The sequence below is a fragment of the Harmonia axyridis genome, chromosome 6, assembly GCF_914767665.1.
Source record: "Harmonia axyridis chromosome 6, icHarAxyr1.1, whole genome shotgun sequence".
NCBI classification, from domain to species: domain Eukaryota; kingdom Metazoa; phylum Arthropoda; class Insecta; order Coleoptera; family Coccinellidae; genus Harmonia; species Harmonia axyridis.
In genome coordinates, this window is record NC_059506.1 from 39424484 (window position 1) to 39444459 (window position 19976).

The 19976-nt window shown below is 36.9% G+C and overlaps 1 protein-coding gene across 1 annotated transcript; it reads right to left on the reverse strand.

Annotated features, from left to right (window-relative positions):
• Positions 1–8: 8 nt before the first annotated feature.
• On the reverse strand, positions 9–18953 carry LOC123683370 (protein spaetzle 3). The gene is made up of 6 exons (XM_045622373.1): positions 18642–18953; positions 17349–17858; positions 1095–1219; positions 757–1002; positions 481–606; positions 9–414 (listed from the first exon to the last, which is right to left on the reverse strand). The coding sequence occupies exons 2-6, from the start codon at positions 17817–17819 to the stop codon at positions 255–257; spliced, it is 1128 nt and encodes a 375-aa protein (XP_045478329.1). The 5' UTR covers positions 17820–17858; positions 18642–18953; the 3' UTR covers positions 9–254.
• Positions 18954–19976: the final 1023 nt, after the last annotated feature.

Here is a 19976-nt window from a genome sequence, read left to right on the forward strand (position 1 = left end):
ACAACAGAGATATTCGAGTATTTATTTCTAAAAAATTGGTCTACAATGGCAGGTTCTAACAATTAAAAGAATTACAAAAGTATAAAACTTAACTATACAAAAAACGAGAATATAAATAAAATAATGAGCCTTAAACGATGGTAACTAGAGTGAATCCTATGATATGGTAACGATTATCGAGAAAATAATAATTATTAAAAGGAAACAGGCAGTCCCTAAGTGTGGAACTGGTTTGCTACTTGTCTTGTCGTTTCTCAGTTGGGGTTGCATCTGCAAACACAGCAGGACGGAAACAGAAACCAATCCATAAAGATACCCTTGCAGTCGTTGTCTGGATCGTAGGCTAACAGTCGATGCCATTTGTATTTCTGTTCACAGCCACAATCTCCAGAGCATCGGTTTGTACGAACCTTTCTGTAAAAAATCGAAAAAAAAAAGAAACTTTCAGTATAGGAATATATTCGAAGAAATTTAACTTACGCGCAGGTTTCCTGATGAATGGCTTGTTCAAAATGCTGTGTGTTGACTATGGCCCTTATCTTTCCAGCAGAATTGGATGCCCAGTATGGTGTTATAATTTCCACCTTACTCTGACATGCATCTACCCTAAAAAAAACATTAATAATTGCCAACAAAACAGTTCTAAATTAAAATGAATACACCTCGAAGTACCATCTTGACCGACTTATTTGTGAATCCATAGAAAATAATTGAGCCAAACACCGACCCTTGAAGTACACCGTTGATTATACTTACTTTCCGGTCTCGGAGCTCTGGTTGTTTCTAAATGTCTGTCTGGGGGCTCTGATCTTTCCTAAGAAGGAGTCGGCCCCCCTGAGGGGCTCAGGGCCAGGGTCGAAATGTAGATCTGGCACTCCTGGTTTGGTGGATCTCTTTCTTTTGTTGCCTGTAGGGCCATTAGGAAATATGCCCATGTCAAACTCTCCATACATTCTCTTCATCAGGGCTTTATTCTCATCTATGAATAGTTCGATTCGATCTCTGCAAGATACCAACGTGATAAGGATAAAACTGATAATGTATTTGAAGATGTTTAGGAGAGCATGTGTGAACTTGAAATTGTGGGTACTTACAGTGGATATGTGTTACCAGCTCTTGGACAAAACAGTTGGAAATTTCTTACAAGGCAGGGTACTCCCCTGATATATTCGCCTCTTAGTTCTAAACCCAGGGCCACTGACAGGGCCGTCCAAAGTATCTGCAGAGAATAAACTTTGTTAGGAAATCAGTTTTGAAGAAATATCTAACGACTACTGAGATTATTTGAACAAAACCTTGTGTATGGTATGGTCAATTACATTTAAGGGACTCTTCACGTTAAAATTTCGAAATAAATATATAAAATTGCTTTTGAGTTGAGACAAAATCATTTATATCTAATGAAAAAATTTTCGAAAAACATGAGTTCATTATAAGATTATAAGTTCATTTCTAATTTTCGAAGTTGTTTACAGCGTTCATGATTCAAACGCTTAACTAATCGAATTGCCAAATGCTCCAATGTCAAATCCACGACTGGGCTCTCCATTGACAAACTCCTACAGAATAGTAGAAGTAGTTTTAGTAAACCAGTAAACTTTATTGTCAAATAACGTAGATGAAAGTCAATGTACAAGACCTTGAAACACCTTCAAGTGTGTGGTGCCAGCAGTACCACCCGAGAGTACCAGCTGCCTCACGCAAAATGTTACACTTATAAGGCGCAACATACACGTGGATATTTATCGCGAGGTAAATCCGGACTTTGATGCACAAGTTTCTTGGGATTTTCGTACATTGAAGTTATAATGACATCGAAAACTCAATATAAACTGCCCATCTGTCTTCCAGAGTGTCTCTAGAACCGAAAGAGTTCCTAAACGTACTTTTTGTGACGGATTTGCCGTACGAGAAGTCTTCCCGCCGGCCTTTAGGCTAACCGTCGAGTTCTGTGCTCTCGTTTTGACCTCGATGTGTTCGAAAATACACTTCCTTTCAATGGGACGGCTCGCGTGCTCGGAATTGCAGAAACCCAGCGGTCTATTGATAAGAGAACCAGATAGGGAACAGTCTACTTCAGTATCAATCATAATTTTGGGCGTTGGTCCAAGACAGTTCAGGGTGACGCGACTATCCGTCATATCTGCAGCTCTCGACCTGTTCTTGGGAATGCGCCAGTTTCCTGTTGAGGGTGGAGTATTTTGAACGTGGGGTCCAAGGGTAAACAAACAAACAACACGAGTCGGTGTTGCGACTCAACTGATAAGGAATCTGTCGAGTGGGAAGGCCGAAAATCAGGAAGAAGAAGAAGAAAATATGTATTTTCTATGTGAAAAATTGGGATATGCTTTTGAATGCACTCTACCGCTCATACGAACTTGATAAATTCGATTATATAATATTTTTGGCGCTTCAATATTCAATTCTATTGCAATATACACTTGAATTGATGAAATGAAGCATTGTAAACAAGTCGAATTGACTGAGTATGGAGGACAGTCTTCTACAATCTTTCAAGCTCCTTTTTTAAACATTAATTTACAGTAATTCGTAATTGAATGTTGACATTTGTTTTTTAATTTACTCATATAATATTTTTTAGTATGAACTGTTATCGATCTTGAATTTAACCTCAACTAACCTGAAATTCAGGAAGTCGATTTTGACAGCTGAAACAGGAATTTCGCGAATACAATATGCGATATAAATGATAATTAATAAGCAAAAAGTGGTCGAATAAGTGTGAAGGCTTCGTGGTAATTACCAAATTAATAAATTAGAGTCAGAATCATCACACGATTCAAATTTAATTATTTTTTCTTAAAGCCATCAAAATTCATTCAAATTGGATTCTTCTATCAATGGTTTGCTTGATTTGCTGGCGTATCACCATAGTTCAATGCCGTAAGACCATATGGGTTTGATCACCGTTTTGTATATCAAGACTTGGTTGTCTAGTATCAATTCAGATTTTCTTTCGATACCTCTTTTTGATGGTGTTGTTCCAATTATTATTATTCGTCTAAATATAAACCTAAGCATCGTACTGATGACATTTTCTGCATAGGTTTATTATAGAATTTGACTGCTGGACACTTTTTTCTCAATGTAAATGTTAACTGGGTTGATTTGGACTCTTAAGTTCCCATCTTTCAAACCATTTTGCAGCATGTTTAGGTGGTTTTGTAGGATAAGTTGGCTTGACTCGATTTAAGATATTTATTGTTTGACTTGATATCAAGCTATTTGATATTACTTGAGCTTGATATGCACGCGTCGCACGGCATATATTTCTGCAGTCTCGTGCGCGCTTAGACTAAATAAGGGGATTCCTCGAGCGCCGGGAGACTGAAGCATTTGCCAGTGTGACTTTATTAGTAGTTTTCTCACAATTGTATGAAATATATTGGTAGATTTTGGTAGTTTCAGAAATATCTTTCCAAACTTGGCCAAAATGGCCAAGGATTTTTTATCAACGCAAGCATCTTCAGTTCCTGTTGAAAGACAATTTTCCAGAGCTGCTCTTACAGTTACAAATCCATAAACCTCATGAGTCTTAGATCCTAGATGGAAAATTATGAGATCAAACAAAGTCTGGACATTTATCAATATTAAGAAACTTTATTTCTTCATTATTTTTATTTTGTTATGATTTATAGTGATTTAATTTATGTTTCTATCTCAAAAAGTTGATATTTTCGGTTCTTCTATACAATGAGTTTGATAAATAAAAGTGCTTTTTGCAAGGTTCCTTCTAATTTCATCATTTTTTTATTGATGTGACACTGCATGATAAAACTGCTGAAAATCAACTAGCTTGTTATGATTCAAGTACTTGATAAATAAATACTTGACTTGACTTGAGATTGAAAAACTACTACTGGATTTGAGCTTGACTTGAAATCAAGTCAAACTCAAGTTAAGTAGCTTGAAAATCAAGCCAAGCCGTGGATCCCTAGTCGAGTGGTGATGCTGGATCCCAAATCGATGATCTGGATAACATTTAGACCAAAAAGGTTGTTCTGCATTCGAAAGAATGTAATGCCAATGGAGTCTATTGAAAATTGCTGTTAATATGAATTAATCAATTAATGCCATTGATTCATTATAAAAAATAATTGCGATTGGCGAGATTAAACTAAATCAAGTACGGTAGTTGTGGTACTAGCGAATGGACAAAAGTGAATACGTACGTGAAGTTGTCGAAACGTGCGTGCAATGCTAAACAAAGTGGACTTTCGGCAGAACCTTATATTCTATTCCGGGCCAGACACCGTTGAACTTGCCGTCCTTCCCCGAAAAATCTTTATCAATTCAGATTGGCCCATTGATAAATGAGCGAAATAAGAAAGTTGATAGCGCGCATTTATATTCTCGATCGAAAAAGGTCCGATTCGTAAAGGAATTGCGTCCGACACCGTAAATTGATCATCGCCAACGATAATCTTCGCTTCTGGCTCCTGAATTTAAACTTCTCCGATTAGATGAGGTGAAAGTTATTCGCTGAGCGCCGGGTCAAATGCAAATTTTTCAGTTTTACATAAACAAGACCGGAATTCTGAAACGGCGAAATGTATTTGTTATTATTTAACACTTGGACAGGTCCGTTTGAGTGTACCTGTAATCTTCAGGAAGTCGCGACAGACTGGCGGGGTGGAGGAATATGACCGTTTGTCCAAAATACAAGTCCGGAAAATAGGTTTTTTTTGGACGAATAGACAAAATTCTGTGAGTCCAAAAAAACCATTTTCGGGCGTGTTGCGTACCATATTTTTTCGGCAACCGTGAAGAATAACACTGCTGCTTTCCATATTTAATTACGATTGCGATCAAAAAACATACAACTAATTTCATATGAACTGTCAGCCGTTGTCTCGGTTTCTATGGTAATGATCAACTGCGTTTATTAAAAATATACCTACCAAGATTTTCATATTCACAATGACACAAACGACGTGATTCTTTTCCGGCCTAGTCCGGGAAGTACGTACTTTCCGGACTAGGCCGGGAAATACTACTTTCTCAGAGAAAAAGCGTCCGGGAAGTGAGCACTTCCCGGACGGTTGCCGAAAAAAGGATTTTTTTTCAATTTACAAGTGTTCATTCTTCTGGCCAATTGAAAAGTCCCCGATCTACCATGGTAAAACACATTTTTTTTTGGCTAAATTCGATTTTATTATTCAACGTAGTTGCCTTCGAGGGTCTATACAGCGATTATAGCGATCTTACAACTTTTCGATAACATTTTTGTACTACGATTTGTCTTTCGCTTCAAAATAGGCCTCAGTTTCGGCGATTACTTCTTCATTGGCGCTAAATTTCTTTCCAGCGAGCATTCTTTTGAGGTCTGACAACAGGAAAAAGTCGCTGGGGGCGAGATCTGGGGAATACGGTAGATGCAGAAGCAATTCGAAGCCCAATTCATGCAATTTTGCCATTGTTTTCATCGATTTGTGACACGGCGCATTGTCTTGATGAAACAGCACCTTTTTTTCTTCGAATGGGGCCGTTTTTTAACGATTTAATCCTTTAAACGATCCAATAACGCTATATAATAATCGCTGTTGATAGTCTGGCCCTTTTGGAGGTATTCAATGAATATTATACCTTGCGCATCCCAGAATACTGATGCCATAAACTTGCCAGCTGTCTGTTGGGTTTTTCCTCGCTTTGGATTCGTTTCATCGTGTGCAGTCCACTCAGCTGACTGTTTATTGGGCTCAGGAGTGAAATGATGGAGCCATGTTTAATCCATAGTCACATATCGATGAAAAATTCAGGTTTATTACACTCAAACATCTTCAAACACTGCTCAGAATCATTAACACGTTGTTGCTTTTGGTCGATTGTGAGTTCGCGCGGCACCCATTTTGCACACAGTTTTATCATGTACAAATATTCGTGAATGTTATGATGTACCCATTTTCACAATGTCTGCTATCTCGATCAACTTCACTTTACGGTCATTCAAGATTATTTTGTGAACTCTTTTGATTTTTTCGTCGGTGACAGCCTCTTTTGTGCGTCCACTGCGTTCGTCGTCTTCGGTGCTCATTTCACCTCGTTTAAACTTAGCATACCAATCAATGATTGTTGATTTTCCTGGTGCAGACCCCGGAAACTCTTCATCAAGCCAAGATTTTGCTTCAACTGTATTTTTCCCTTCAAAAAGCAATATTTTATTAGCACACGAAATTCTTTTTTTTCCCCATTTTTTCAAATAACAAAAGATGCTATATTCACAACGCAATATCTCACAAACTAATGGTCGGACTGCTGTCAAATTTTGACACGTATCGTTAGAAGGTTGGTACTAACTAAAAATCACATGGATTTAATACAAGTAACGCCATCTGTGCATCAGACCGAGGACAATTAGCCTAATATTTCCCAAGATCGAAAAACCCGGTTTTTCGTCAACACTATGAGCTTCACAAGCAATATTCTCAGTTGCTCTTGACCGAAGCACACGGTTTCGATTCTTCACATAACTAACTAGCTCCAACAGCTCAAATTTTTTGACCAGTTTCATTATTGCCGATTAATTTTCGCGAATTGTAACTGAAAAAATTTTCCTCATTTTTGTCGTGATTTTAACAATGCGGTGTTGAAGCGTGTATCGTTCCATTTCAAGAAATGGCGTAGTTTGTACTTGTCAAATGACAAAAGACGACAGTTTCAAAAGTGACAGCTGCTCAGATAGCGGGATATTCAAAATGAAAACTCTTATTGAAATCTGTACACTGTATCTTATAAACAACTGAAAAAAAATGGAAATAGACAAACGAACTCTACTAACCTACTCAGATCAATTCCAAGAAGCCGACTCTATAAATGTAAACAATCTCAACCTGAATGTCTTAACTAACTCGTTCACAAAAAAAGAAAAAAAAAACAAAATTACCATTGACAGCTACTGGATAAGCCATTGTATGATAATTAAATACTGGTGCGTTAATTATTTATAATTATCGTTCTCACAGTGGATTTTTTTTGTGTTTCTTATAACGCATTAATCATTTCATGGTTTATATTCCATAAAGAACTCTTTGAACCGTGGTGATTATGACAACACGTAAGCTGATATAAATGTTGTTACGATTGAAAACGTTCAGAATGGGCTGTTTATTTCCCAATAGGTACGAAGACATTCAAGAATAAACATGATTGTATATCGAAAGGGAATCAAGGTAATAACACAATCGACTTATAAGTTATAAGTTTCACTAGGGAAAATTTGCTAGGGAACGTATTTCGCTTAACTTAATGGAAATTTCAAACGAGTATCATATCGATTTTCAACGGATTGTATAATAGGAAGTTATTGGAATTTGTAGAGTAGTTCTTGTTGAAGTTTTGCAATCCAGGTTTTATTAAATTTATCGATTACAGGTATTGGTATAGTGTATCACGTTTAATTAAATATTTGTGCTTGAATTGAGAAACTTCTGGTGTCACAATAATGAATTTCAGTTGAATTCAGCAAAATGGAACATTTTCCGGGAAAATATCGAAAAATAGCTCGATGAACGGCAGATTATAAATATATTGAGTAATTGTCCCATTTATTTCTTATTGATTTTTATTCAGAACTGCCCCAAAAAGGATCTTAGTTACTTTAAAGTTGATACTAAATATTACACCTGGAGAGTCATGTTTCAAAACAGTTTCTCAGATACCTAGATACTTTTCAAAAAGAACTGTACCTTGTGACTTGATCTTAGAAGCCAAAAAGTCTCTTGGATATCGATAAGAATTTGACATATCTAATTAAAAATATCAAAAGTATCTCCAACAGGTTTGTTTATAAGGACAAATAATGAATCTAAAGTTATGATACTTCCATTTTTTTCTCTAATCTGTTGAAATTCCATCACATAATTTGTTGAAAATTTTGTAATAACATTAGTTGGCAGAAAAATACCATTTACATTTCGCTAAGGGAATACCAGAAAATGATGGAACTCGATTAAAATTAAAGATCATATTTTTTTCGACTAACTTGGCGTTGTTCACTAGAAATTCTATATGAGTGGCGTGGAATAGTTATTTATAATACAAGTGCAGAAGGCATTGATATTCTTCCACGAGTTCAAAATTCAAAAACGAGCCACGAAGTGGCGAGTTTTGGAATGAACGAGTGGTAGAATGAGCCTTCTGTACGAGTATTATACATTATTTTCTCTAATTCATTGCATTTTCATTGAAATTAATGAAATATTTCCATAAATATATTTTAGTGATTTTTGCATTGAAAAATGTTGGTTGGCAGAACTGATTTCTTTAAGGCAAATTGATGAATTGACAGATAAAGCCGTGGCGGAAAGTTCGGAGTACCAACATAGAATAATAAAATATTACCATGAAAACTGTGCGTTTCTGATATATTCTCGCACGATTTTGTTCTACAAGATGTGGAAGAATGAACGGAATAACCACAGAACTAGAGAAAATACTTTATTGAATAATTTTAGGTTGGTGCTTCTTTTACCTATCAGAGGTCAAAAAATGCAAGTCTTGAATTTGTGGAATGTTTCATATTTAGTGGAAACAATCATCTGTAAAATATCTGAGGTGGTGTAAGGACACAGTACAAAGTCTACATAGAATCCAATTGTTCCTAATAACTATGTCAGCTTGTCTGAAATTCTGAGATGCCTCAAAATGATCTATTAAAGCCCAAAGAACATCAAAAAAAATTCTCACCATCCTGAGTACTCCTTTGTCCAGACTTATCGACATTTTAACACTCCGCCCATACACTGATCGCACAAAAAATCGGGGAAGACAAAAAAAAACTCTGCACCAGAATCACAAATCTTTCTTTCTCAACCGCATGTTTCGATACAGAGGATCTGACACTTCCTGGCAATGACACAATTGCATTGAGGTTTGAAGATTGCGCTTACCTCAATCTCTCGAAAACATTATAAATACGCCAATTACGATGCTGGCTGATCCCTCTTCTACCGCATTGGTGCCTAACACGGTACTAATAAAAATCTGAATCGTATAGACTGTGTGAATTCAGCATGGTTGATTAATAATTAATTTCAACAACAATGAAGTTTTTGCACAAGGCCGAGGACGATCTTCTCTTCTTCTACTGGGTGTTACGTACGGTACTGATGCTATGGGTGGTACCCTGGTGAATCATAGTACTGTATTACCCAAGTAGAAGTATTCGTTGATGGTCTTAAATTAAATGTAAGTACCTAGGTGCGAGAGTACTTTGAAGTTGTGGTACTTGGTGTGGTACCTCTGATGACTTAATAATGTATGAGTACCGGAAGTCGTAGTGGGCTGTGTTATTGTTTCTTACTATTATTTAACATTCTGAATCTGCCAGACGGTTCGTGCAGTGCAGAGGTGTTGTCAATGCCATTGTTGATTTCGTTCGAATTGAATTTCATGGTTTGTGAAGTCCAACTTTTGATAGAGAGACATGTCTTGTGCGTTCATTTGACATAACACGTCAATAAGACCCTTGCCTGGTGCACATATGACATACTTAACCTTTTTCTGTCGTTAGTACCAAGGTTCAGAAGATGCGTATCAAAGTTTTGGAAATTGGAGTTCAATTTGGATCGAGATATTGAATGATAAGTGATGCTAAATTTGTAACTGCTTGAAAAATAGATGAAAATATGTTTCGTGTATTTAAAAAACCCTGTTTTATGATGGGAAAAAATACTATGAAAGCAAAGCAATGGATTGTTGAGTGTTATTTCAGAAGGTGGTATATTGACCTTTAAATTTGGTTCTAATGAGGTGGTAGTTGCCGAGGTTAAAGCCCTTTTCGAAGGCAAAGACGAATATTTCTACAGAAAAGATTATGAAATGTTCGAGGAGGGTTAATGCCTGCAATATTCAAATTTTGAAGATTTGGTGATCTAACAACAGACGTCGGAATTTTTCAAAGTTTAGGGTTTTTTGATAATCACTGCTAAGTTAATTTGACAAATCTTATAATTGCTGCCTGGGGTGGGATTCCAATTGGTCCACGAAGGTTGTTCTGCGATCGAAAGAAGGTGAAAATAATTTTGAAATGAAATTTAGAAGGGATCAAAAGAGGACACATCCAAGGATGTATGCAAATGTGAACGTACGTCAACATAAAAATTGTTGACAATTATCTTATTCTTATGTTATGAGTTATTATGTCGAACATTTTGGGATATTTTTAAATTAAATGTCTTTCAAAATCTACCTTTGCGGTCTCTAGCGAAAAATCTGAGGTCGAATTTTTACCAAAAACGCGGAATTTCGACACTAGGAAGAAAAAATACCAAGGTTTCCATTAAAATCGAGTATAACGTAACCTTGTCTGTCTACAAGTTTGGGGGACCCATTTCCAAGCAGATAATGAACCATTGTACCAACAAATTATACGTTTTTGCATAAATATCTACGGTTCATCTGAATCCAAGAGCGGATTGAAGCACTCTATCTCTGGATCTTGATACTGGATTCGAATGAAAAAAAATTAATGGTATAAATTGTGTACACCCGTGGAATTTTACATTAACGTCGGATGACTAATGTGGAATTCCTCTGGTTTATACGTATTTTGAAGCTGTGGAAGTCATGGTAATGTGGAGGAAGCACGTAGGAACTCCGAAGGACAGTGACAGAGTTCGATGATTTCTTGGGAGGTGCAACACAATTTAATTTATTATTTTTGAAGGAGTATTTTTTGTAGGGACTCCCTTACGAGTGTTACTATTTATGTATAGGGTGTTTTTTTCGAGGTATATAACTTTAAGTTGGCATTACTGTTCAAGATGGCGACCGATTTAACAGCTGTCAAGTGATTTATTCTCTGTTTGGTTTGGCAATTCATCATGAATAGACTCACGCCTGAACAACCCTTGCAAATAGTGCAATTTTATTTGGAAAATAATAGTTCTGTGCGGAATACGTATCGCGCACTACGTCCATTTTATTTTGTTTAGCGATGAAGCGCACTTCTGGTTGAACGACTACGTCAAAAAACGAAACTGCCGCATTTGGAGTGAAGCTAATCCTCAAGTGTATGTCGAAACACCGTTACATCCAGAAAAACTGACTGTTTGGTGCGCTTTATGGGCTGGTGGAATCATTGGTCCGTACTTCTTCAAAAACGATGATGGCCAGAACGTTACAGTCAATGGTGATCGGTATAGAGCCATGATTACTAACTTTTTCATTCCTGAATTGAACAACCATGATGTCCAGGAGCTGTGGTTCCACAAGACGGCGCAACATGTCACACAGCTCGTGCCACAATCGATTTATTGAAAGACACGTTTGGTGACCGCCTAATTTCACGTTTTGGACCTGTGAATTGGCCTCTAAGATCTTGTGATTTAACACCGCTAGACTACTTTCTGTGGGGCTATGTAAAGTCATTGGTCTATGCGGATAAGTCACAAACCCTTGACCATTTGGAAGACAACAATCGCCGTGTTATTGCCGATATACGGCCACAAATATTGGAAAAAGTTATCGAAAATTCGACGTCCAGATTGGACTACATCCGAGCCAGCCGTAGCGGTCATATGCCAGAAATCATATTTAAAATGTAATGCCACAAGATTATCTTGCGGATAAATGAAATTCATGTCAATCGAATAATCCATCTTTGTTTTATTGCAATTTAAAGTTCTATAGCTCTAAAAAAACATCCTTTACAACCATTTCAAATTGTATCATTCTTATTGGTAAACCCTGTAGTTTCCTCATTTCAATTTCCTTTTTTCGTTCGTCGTTTCAAAAGGATTTTCGTTCGAAATTATCGACGTTACTAAATCATGCAGGATGCAATCAGGAAAAGCCACATTTTCCCAATACTTCGACAACCTCCGTTTGGTAATAATTCTTCTAGCTTGCAACATCCAGATTTATGCTCTTGAATAAATTCATTGTCATGAAAATGGTTCAGTATTCCCACGACTCGTGGACTTACATATTATTTACTTTTAATGTAACGTGACTAACAGGAAATTCCTCTAGACACAATACAAGCAGAGATCAATAAATACGTTTAGCCTTTTCACAATAAATGAAACGGTCTATTATAGAAAACGTCTTGGAGGTTTGATTAAGTCCGTTATTAGCTTATTATAAGCGATTTTGACTAAATACGGTGATCTGAACGGTCGATGGATGTGCAGACATAGGATGTCTGCAGCATTTGAGGTATTACCAAGGTCTGAGAAAGTTCTTCTATTATTTTTGCTTGCGCAAGTTCTTTGATATTGGTTTAATGTTTGTGCAGGTTGGTATTGGCCAGAAGATGCATCCTAAGGAATTTTATCAATGACTTGGAATGGCTCATTTTGTTGTATGAATGGATTTGGTGCTTTCACGTCCTTAAGTAAACATGTTGAAGGTCAAACTACAGGCAAAAAATGGACTAATAATTCCCAATTTTCTATTTGTCCTGTGGAAATAAAACAAGAATTCAACAGTAGCCAATGAGAGTGCAATTAAAACCAGGTATTCACGGCTTGACTTGATATTCAAGCTATTTGAGTTGGGCTTGACTTGAAATCAACTCAAGTTCAAGTCAAGTTGTAGTTTTTCAATGTCAAGTCATTCGTTTCGTCTATATATTTAGAATTTACCAAGGTGAGTTCATTCAGAAGGATAAAGATGATTTGGTTGGGTACATAGAATATTAGAACATTTTTATAAATGAATAAAATCTGTGAAAAGTCTATTAAAAAATTGCTATCACAGCCAGTACACTCTGTTGAATGATTTCTCAGCAGTGATTGTAATTTTTTGATATACTTTATCAGATTTTATTCATTCAACAAAATGTTTCTGTTAATTTTCAATATTCTTTTCTTTGTACCCAAAAAGTCTATTATAAAATTGCAATCACTGTTAGAACAAACTTTTGAATGAATTTCAACAGTTTGTTCCGACAGTAATTGCAATTTTAGAACTGACATTTTAATGTGTATATTTCATTCCCATCTGTTTTGAAAATAACAAAAGTGCCCAATAAATGTATTAAAGTTAAAGAAAATCCAGATAAACTAAAAGATAAAGTGTTAAAAACTCATAAAAATAGATGAGAGCAGGGAGACTAAGATATTTATGTTAAGAGTACGTTAATTTGTGCATATTTCCCTTTTTGTCTGTTCTAATTAAGGATTCACGGCTTGACTTGATATTCAAGCTACTTGACTTGGCTTGACTTGATATCAACTCAAGTTTAAGTCAACTAGTAGTTTTTCAATGTCAAGTCAAGTACTTGATAAATAACTTGACATTGAGAAACTACTACTTGACTTGAAGTTGAGTTGATTTCAAGTCAAGCCCAAGTCAAGTAGCTTGAATATCAAGTCAAGCCGTGAATCCACTCTCATTGAGTACTGTTGAATTCTTGTTTTGCTATTTATTTTAACAGGACAAATCGCAAATTGGGAGTACGCTCTATTAGTGATGACGTCACACACTGCCATTTTAGTTCTCCTGTCAGTGTTCGGAATCCAAACAAACAAATAGTCATTCAAATTAGTACGTTGTCGTTGAAGAAATTGGCTTGTTTTGATGAATAAGATTATTTAAGGAACCATTTTACTATTAATTGATAGACAGAAGGAACGAGATTAATGCCAGTAAGTTCGAACTTGAAGTTCAACTAACAAACACGGCTTTTTACAAAATCTGGGGAATGATACAGGATTCAAACTTACTGGTATTAACCTCGTTCCTTCTGTCTATCATTTCATACTGAAATCGTTCCTCAAATACTCTTATTTATGAAAATAAGCCAATTCCTTCAACGATACCGTACTAATTTGAATGACAATTTATTTGTTTGGATTCCGAACACTGACAGGAGAACCAAAAATGGCGGTGTGTGACGTCACACTAATAGAGCGTATTGTTGGTCTATTTTTTACAATTTTATTGGATTTGAGCTCCCTTTAGTTCCGGCACTTCGTGGAATTTCCAAGGCTTCAGCTTGAAATTCCCCGAATCCGCCTCTGTCAGGTTACTAAACCTAAAGGCTAACTATAGAACGCGCTCCTCTACATTTCGAACACAGATAATCGTTATGTAAGTGAGTCTGGAGGAGAGCAGCGAGAGATGTGTATACAAGACCAATCGCTGACCACCCGAATGACAGATGGATAGACGTGTCACCTGCGACGCCTCTCTCGTTTGCGGCGCCTACGTTTTCACACCGTCTTCGGCATCTCTGCGATCTTTAATTTATTGGTCCGCTCGAACAATGCGATCTAGATGGCTGGTCGGTAGGTCGCGATCTATGCTGCAGGTTGATCCTGGCGCCTACGAAGGTTCTGTGACGTTTTATCGTCGATTCTGTGTTTTGGTCTTCTTCTTTTTGCGATGGGCTGGTTGTTTTAATGGTTATTGTGGCTCAAGATGGGTAGGTTGAGATGTTGGGGTGCAAAACTGACGTGATTAGTATGTGCGAAGGGCCTTAAGGCTATATCTTGTCTAGTCAAACACTAGAGTGGTCAGAGAAAATGGAAAAACTTAACTAGAACTGTCAGAAACAAAGTATCCTTGTTTCTTTGTAGTAGGGATTCACGGCTTGACTTGATATTCGAGCTACTTGACTTGAGCTTGACTTGAAAACAACTCAAGTTCAAGTCAAGTAGGGATTCACGGTTTGGCTTGATATTCAAGCTACTTGGCTCAAGCTCAAGTAGCTTGAGCTTGACTTGAAATAAACTCAAGTTCAAGTCAAGTAGAAGTTTTTCAATGTTAAGTCAAGTACTCAATAAATAAATACTTGACTTGACATTGAAAAATTACTACATGACTTCAAGATGAGTGTATTTCAAGTCAAGCTCAAGCTACTTGAGCCAAGCCGTGAATCCCTAAAGTCAAGTGAATAAATACTTGACTTGACATTGAAAAACTACTACTTGACTTGAACTTGAGTTGTTTTCAAGTCAAGTAGCTTGAATATCAAGTCAAGCCGTGAATCCCTAGTTTGAAGTACTTATTTGAGTTACTCCATTTCGTAGTCATTACCTATTGCATTTTAGTAGAGATAGAAAAAATACTTGAATACCATGAAAAAGTCCTAATTATCAGCTACCACTTTGACCTAAATTGATGCATTATTATTGATGTCATCTTCTAATTGACAACATCTCAAAAAACTGGTTTTATTATGGATAAAGCTATAACCTTTGGCAGAACCGCAGGTGTAGCAGAAAAAAACTTTTTAGTTGTAGGCGATCAATAATTTTCTTCAGACATTCCTCAATTCATAATTGCAGCAGTTTAGAATTCTTTACAAGTCTAGAAAGGCAAAATCCACCGAATGCAAGCTCCTAACAAGCGTATTTCAGGGTTTCGCAAAGATTAGACCATTCCTCGCCGATCTCAACGATTAAAACAGGCTATAAATGTAATATACATGCCATAAATCATTCCGGTAGTCAATAACAACATCTAGATCATCTCTAGTCATTAAATATTCAATCTCGACATCGTAAGATCATCGCCAAGGAGGTCCATGCTCCTTTTGCGATCAAATGCCACAGGCATTCTTATCATACGTCCTGTCCTTTTACATAGGCAATTACACGTTCTTAAACTTTATAAGTATAACTGGAACTTCAACAATTTGAATAAATATAGAACGAGGTCAAACGTTGTACCTTTTCGCTGATTCCGATCATGTTAACTCTGAGGGGAGTTTTGAAAGCGTACCTAATTAACTGAACGGGTTGAAAAAAGATGGCAGCAGAAACAATAGCTCACAGAAACAACGCTGCGAGAGATGCAGAGATGATTTTTTTCGATGACTGACAAAGGGTATTAACATAAATGAAAGCTTCTCGAATGGGTCGTGCATTAAATTAGTAATTAGATCGAGATTTCGAAATCTGAAGAGTACTGCTTCCTCGTGCCTCTTTCAAACTCACTCTAAGGCTGGTTAACACTACATTTGAAGCTGTATGGTGATTTAGGTACTCAATTTTCTATAGCAGATTAACTAGAACCAATAGGACAACCCAAACAAGAACTACCAGAGTTGAGCATAAGAAATCTTGAGTTATTTCTGTGAAAAGCGAGAAGTGTCATTTGAATATCTAGTAGAAAGTGTCATTGTTATCTAGATTCAAAGTTGACCATGTTACCGTGCATTTGCATCATTGCAACTGACAGGAAACGGTTGAATTTTTATGAATGCATTCACGAAAGTAGCACCTTAAAAGGAGAAAGTCAAAGGATTAAAAGTTCATGGTATCTCTGTTCCTTCCACACTCGAAACATGGTTGTGAACATTCAAGAATTGAAGTTTTTGATTCAAGGTAAGGAACTGAAATTGATGAGTCATTTTGGTTTAATACTCTCAATAATGAACCTGCAGAAAAATGATCAAACCTACAACCCTGTCTTCTCTTAATATGAATACAGTAGGTACTGTTAGCTGAACAAATTTTTCCCTTATTTGATACTCTATTATTAGTGGTATTCATTTTAATTATTCTTGTATAGGTAGTACCGATTAAAATCAGTTGATAATTATCACCTTTTCAAGCTTCAATAAACACTTGGGTTCAACTTATTTGATTCCAATTATCAACCCAAGATTACAACAGAGATAAATACACGAGGTTAGTTTTTAAGATACTATAAAATACAAACTCTTATCAGATATATGGAAATAATTACAAATAAAGGCAAACGTAATGGACTGAAATATATAAATGGGTTCTCCCAGAAATTAATAACTTTTTTCCCATTAAGAACTTATTCAGGGCCTTCTTTGCCATAGTGAAAGTACTGAGGTGTGGTACTGACGAATGATCCAAATGCAGAAACGTTTGTCAGATTAGGTACCGTGAATTACTACTCTCAATTGTCATCGTAACCAAGGCGACTAGATTTAAGAAGGCTAATCAATTCAGAAGAGATGACCTTCTAATTCGGAACGATCTAATTGTTCTTGATACGTAAGATCGAGAGTGCTATGATTCATTAGATCCGTCAATTTTTTCACGGGTCAAAGAGCTCTTTTTTGTTCAGGTTATAGACTTCCGTTTCCAAATGGTTTTTTTGGAGGACATCTATCGGATTTTCCAGCAAGATTTTACTTTCCCAAAACCCTACAATAACGTTAAATACAAATAAGAACGTAAGTAGTACTCAAGTCAATAGAAGGAGTACTTTCAAGGCTTTATATTGATTTGATTAATGAATTTATTCGAAACGGGGAGAATTTACTCTCCCAAAACTCTACCATACCGTAAGATAAGAATAACAAAGCAAGTAGTACTCTAGTCACTAGGAAAAGTACTTACAATGCTTCATCTTGATCTAATCAACAAATTTCTTCGAATAACACAAATGCAACTCACCGGAATCTGGACCAGAGTACCATTGTTCAAAACGGGGTAGGAATACAACGGTACCACTGGTACCGAACCGTTCTTGACGTAAATCGGCCCTTGGATCGGAGTCACAGGTGGTACCAACGAAGAATCCTCGTCACCATAGTCATAATCAGCTTCTGGAGGTCCACCGTGGTGGTGAGTATTGTGATGCACATGGGTAGTACCACTGTTATTGTCCGTGGGAATGCCGTAAGGGTAGCCTAAGCTGGGGGGAGGTGGTGATGGGGTACTTTGGGGAGTTGTGTGATGTCCTCTGTATTGAGGTGGAGGAAATTCTTCCTCTAGAAATGGCTTTTGTGGACGTGGGTAGTGGTAAGGCTGTACATTGGGTGGAAAAGGTGGTAGTACCGATGGTTGCGGTGGTTGGTAGAAGTTTGTGGCAGGATTTGGGGTCCCAAAGTATGGGGATGGCACACTGTAGTTGAGGAGGGACATTGTGAGGAGGTGCTTTCACATCTTCTGGATCGACAGTCCCTGGAAAATTTTAATTGAAATTAGTAGGTACGATATACTTGAAACTTTCGTTGTTAAATTTGCTGATGACTTTGTATTGAATATTCTACGTTGGTTTTGAGATGAAGACTAGTAGGTAAAGTACTACCGAGTATATCATTAGAATAATATACAATTTAAAACAATTTCCAAACGTTATTGAAGCATGTATCTTACCATGATTAAATGGCATTACATATTGAACACAATTGACTTAGGAAATGTCAAAAAAGAATACATAGTGTTGCTATTATAACCACTTCAAATTGTATCATTCCTAAGTTAGGTTGTGAATGAAATCTAGATTTAGCTACATAAATTTTAATGCGATAAAATTATCAATGAAGTCAATTTTTTTGGAGGACTGGAGTTTGTTAATGAATGACGTGAAAAAACCAGAATAATTATGGAAATGTAGATCGGAATTCACTAAGAGATAATTATAAGTATAATGAAACAAACTGTTGACATTTGAAAAATGCGACAACTTCAACATTTCATATATAGTCACAATCTGAAACTGGTTCCATTTAAAACCCAGCTCGATATGATTCAGACATCATAATCACATCAGCCAATTATTCACGAGAAAAAGAACCAACATTTCATCGTATTTCATGAACTGCTATGGAAACTTTTCAAGAAGTCGTTTTACAGTACCCAATTATGAGGTAGCGAGAAGGAACAGACGAAATATCAGAATTTGCCAGTTGTAAAACGTTCGTCAAGTGTTAAAATCAACACCAGCCAACGTACGGTACTCACCTAGGCGACAAACAAAAACACACAGTCTTCAAGGCGCGCGAAATCACCGGAAATTGTAGGTGGTACCCGCGGTACGCACTGTGTACCGTGCAGTACACTGAAAAAAGGTCGCGGTTGCCCGTTATCCCGACCGGGATCGCTGCTGCAAACTTTCGTACTCCAATTTCGGACAGTACTGCAGTACCGTGGTACCCGTCTCTGGAAACCGTGTGACTATGTTTGACTTTGGATTTGTTTTCAGTTCACTTTTCATTTCACTCACATGGGACAAGTACCCCACTCGTCGACGTGTACACCCACTTCTTGGACTGCGGTGGTACCTTCTCTTGCCAGTTTTATAAAGAGGATTGCTGGCGAATCGCGGCTCGAAGAAAGCGTTCTGAGTTGACCGTTTTGGTACTTTCTTAGAAAAGAGGTAGTACGACAGTATACAGTAGCTGGTACCGTCAATTATCGCGTGGAAATAATTGTTTGTCGGATTTATCATTGCACAAATATTAGATGTCATTTCCATATTCTATTTGTCGATTGTGAGCGGTTGACTTTGAGGATTTAGGTAGTACCGTAGTCATTCCATGAAAACTCATAACGTTGGGTAGTTCCTTTTTAGTGAAGGGTTTTCCAACAATAGCTTTCATTTTGATATTTGGAAAAACGAATGTTTATTTCATTGTAATAGTTTTAGTCGAATGGTCGTAACGGCTAGTAGTTTTCCATGACAAATTCTCACATTTGTGGCTGTATGTTCTCGATAACTGGATGAATTTCATATCTAAGGTCTTGAATCGAATGTGGAGCAATGGCATAGACCTTATCGTTCACGTGGCTCAAATAAGAAGTCTGAAGGTGTTAAATCACAAGATCTAGGTAGCCCAATGTGATCGCATGGCCAGAAAACTTTATTTTGCATAATTTTGATGTTGGTTTAGTTAAAAATAAACGTGGTTCACATCAATAGCTTCCAATTCGGGCCATAGAAAATCATTACCATGGCTTGGTACAGTAATCCATTCACCGTAACAGTTGCACTAGCCTCAAGTTTCTGAGTAATGTCTAATCAATCACACTAACAGCCCAAAAACTGCACTAAATAGTGATAGGTTGGGGATAGGATTCACGACTTGGCTTGATATTCAAGCTACTTGGCTCAAGCTCAAGTAGCTTGAGCTTACCTTGAAATCAACTCAAGTTCAAATCAAGTAGTAGTTTTTCAATGTCAAGTCAAGTAAGAATTTATTTGTTAAGTACTTGACCTGACATTGAAAAACTACTACTTGACTTGAACTTGAGTTGATTTCAAGTTGAGCTCAAGCTACTGATGTCGATGAAACATAT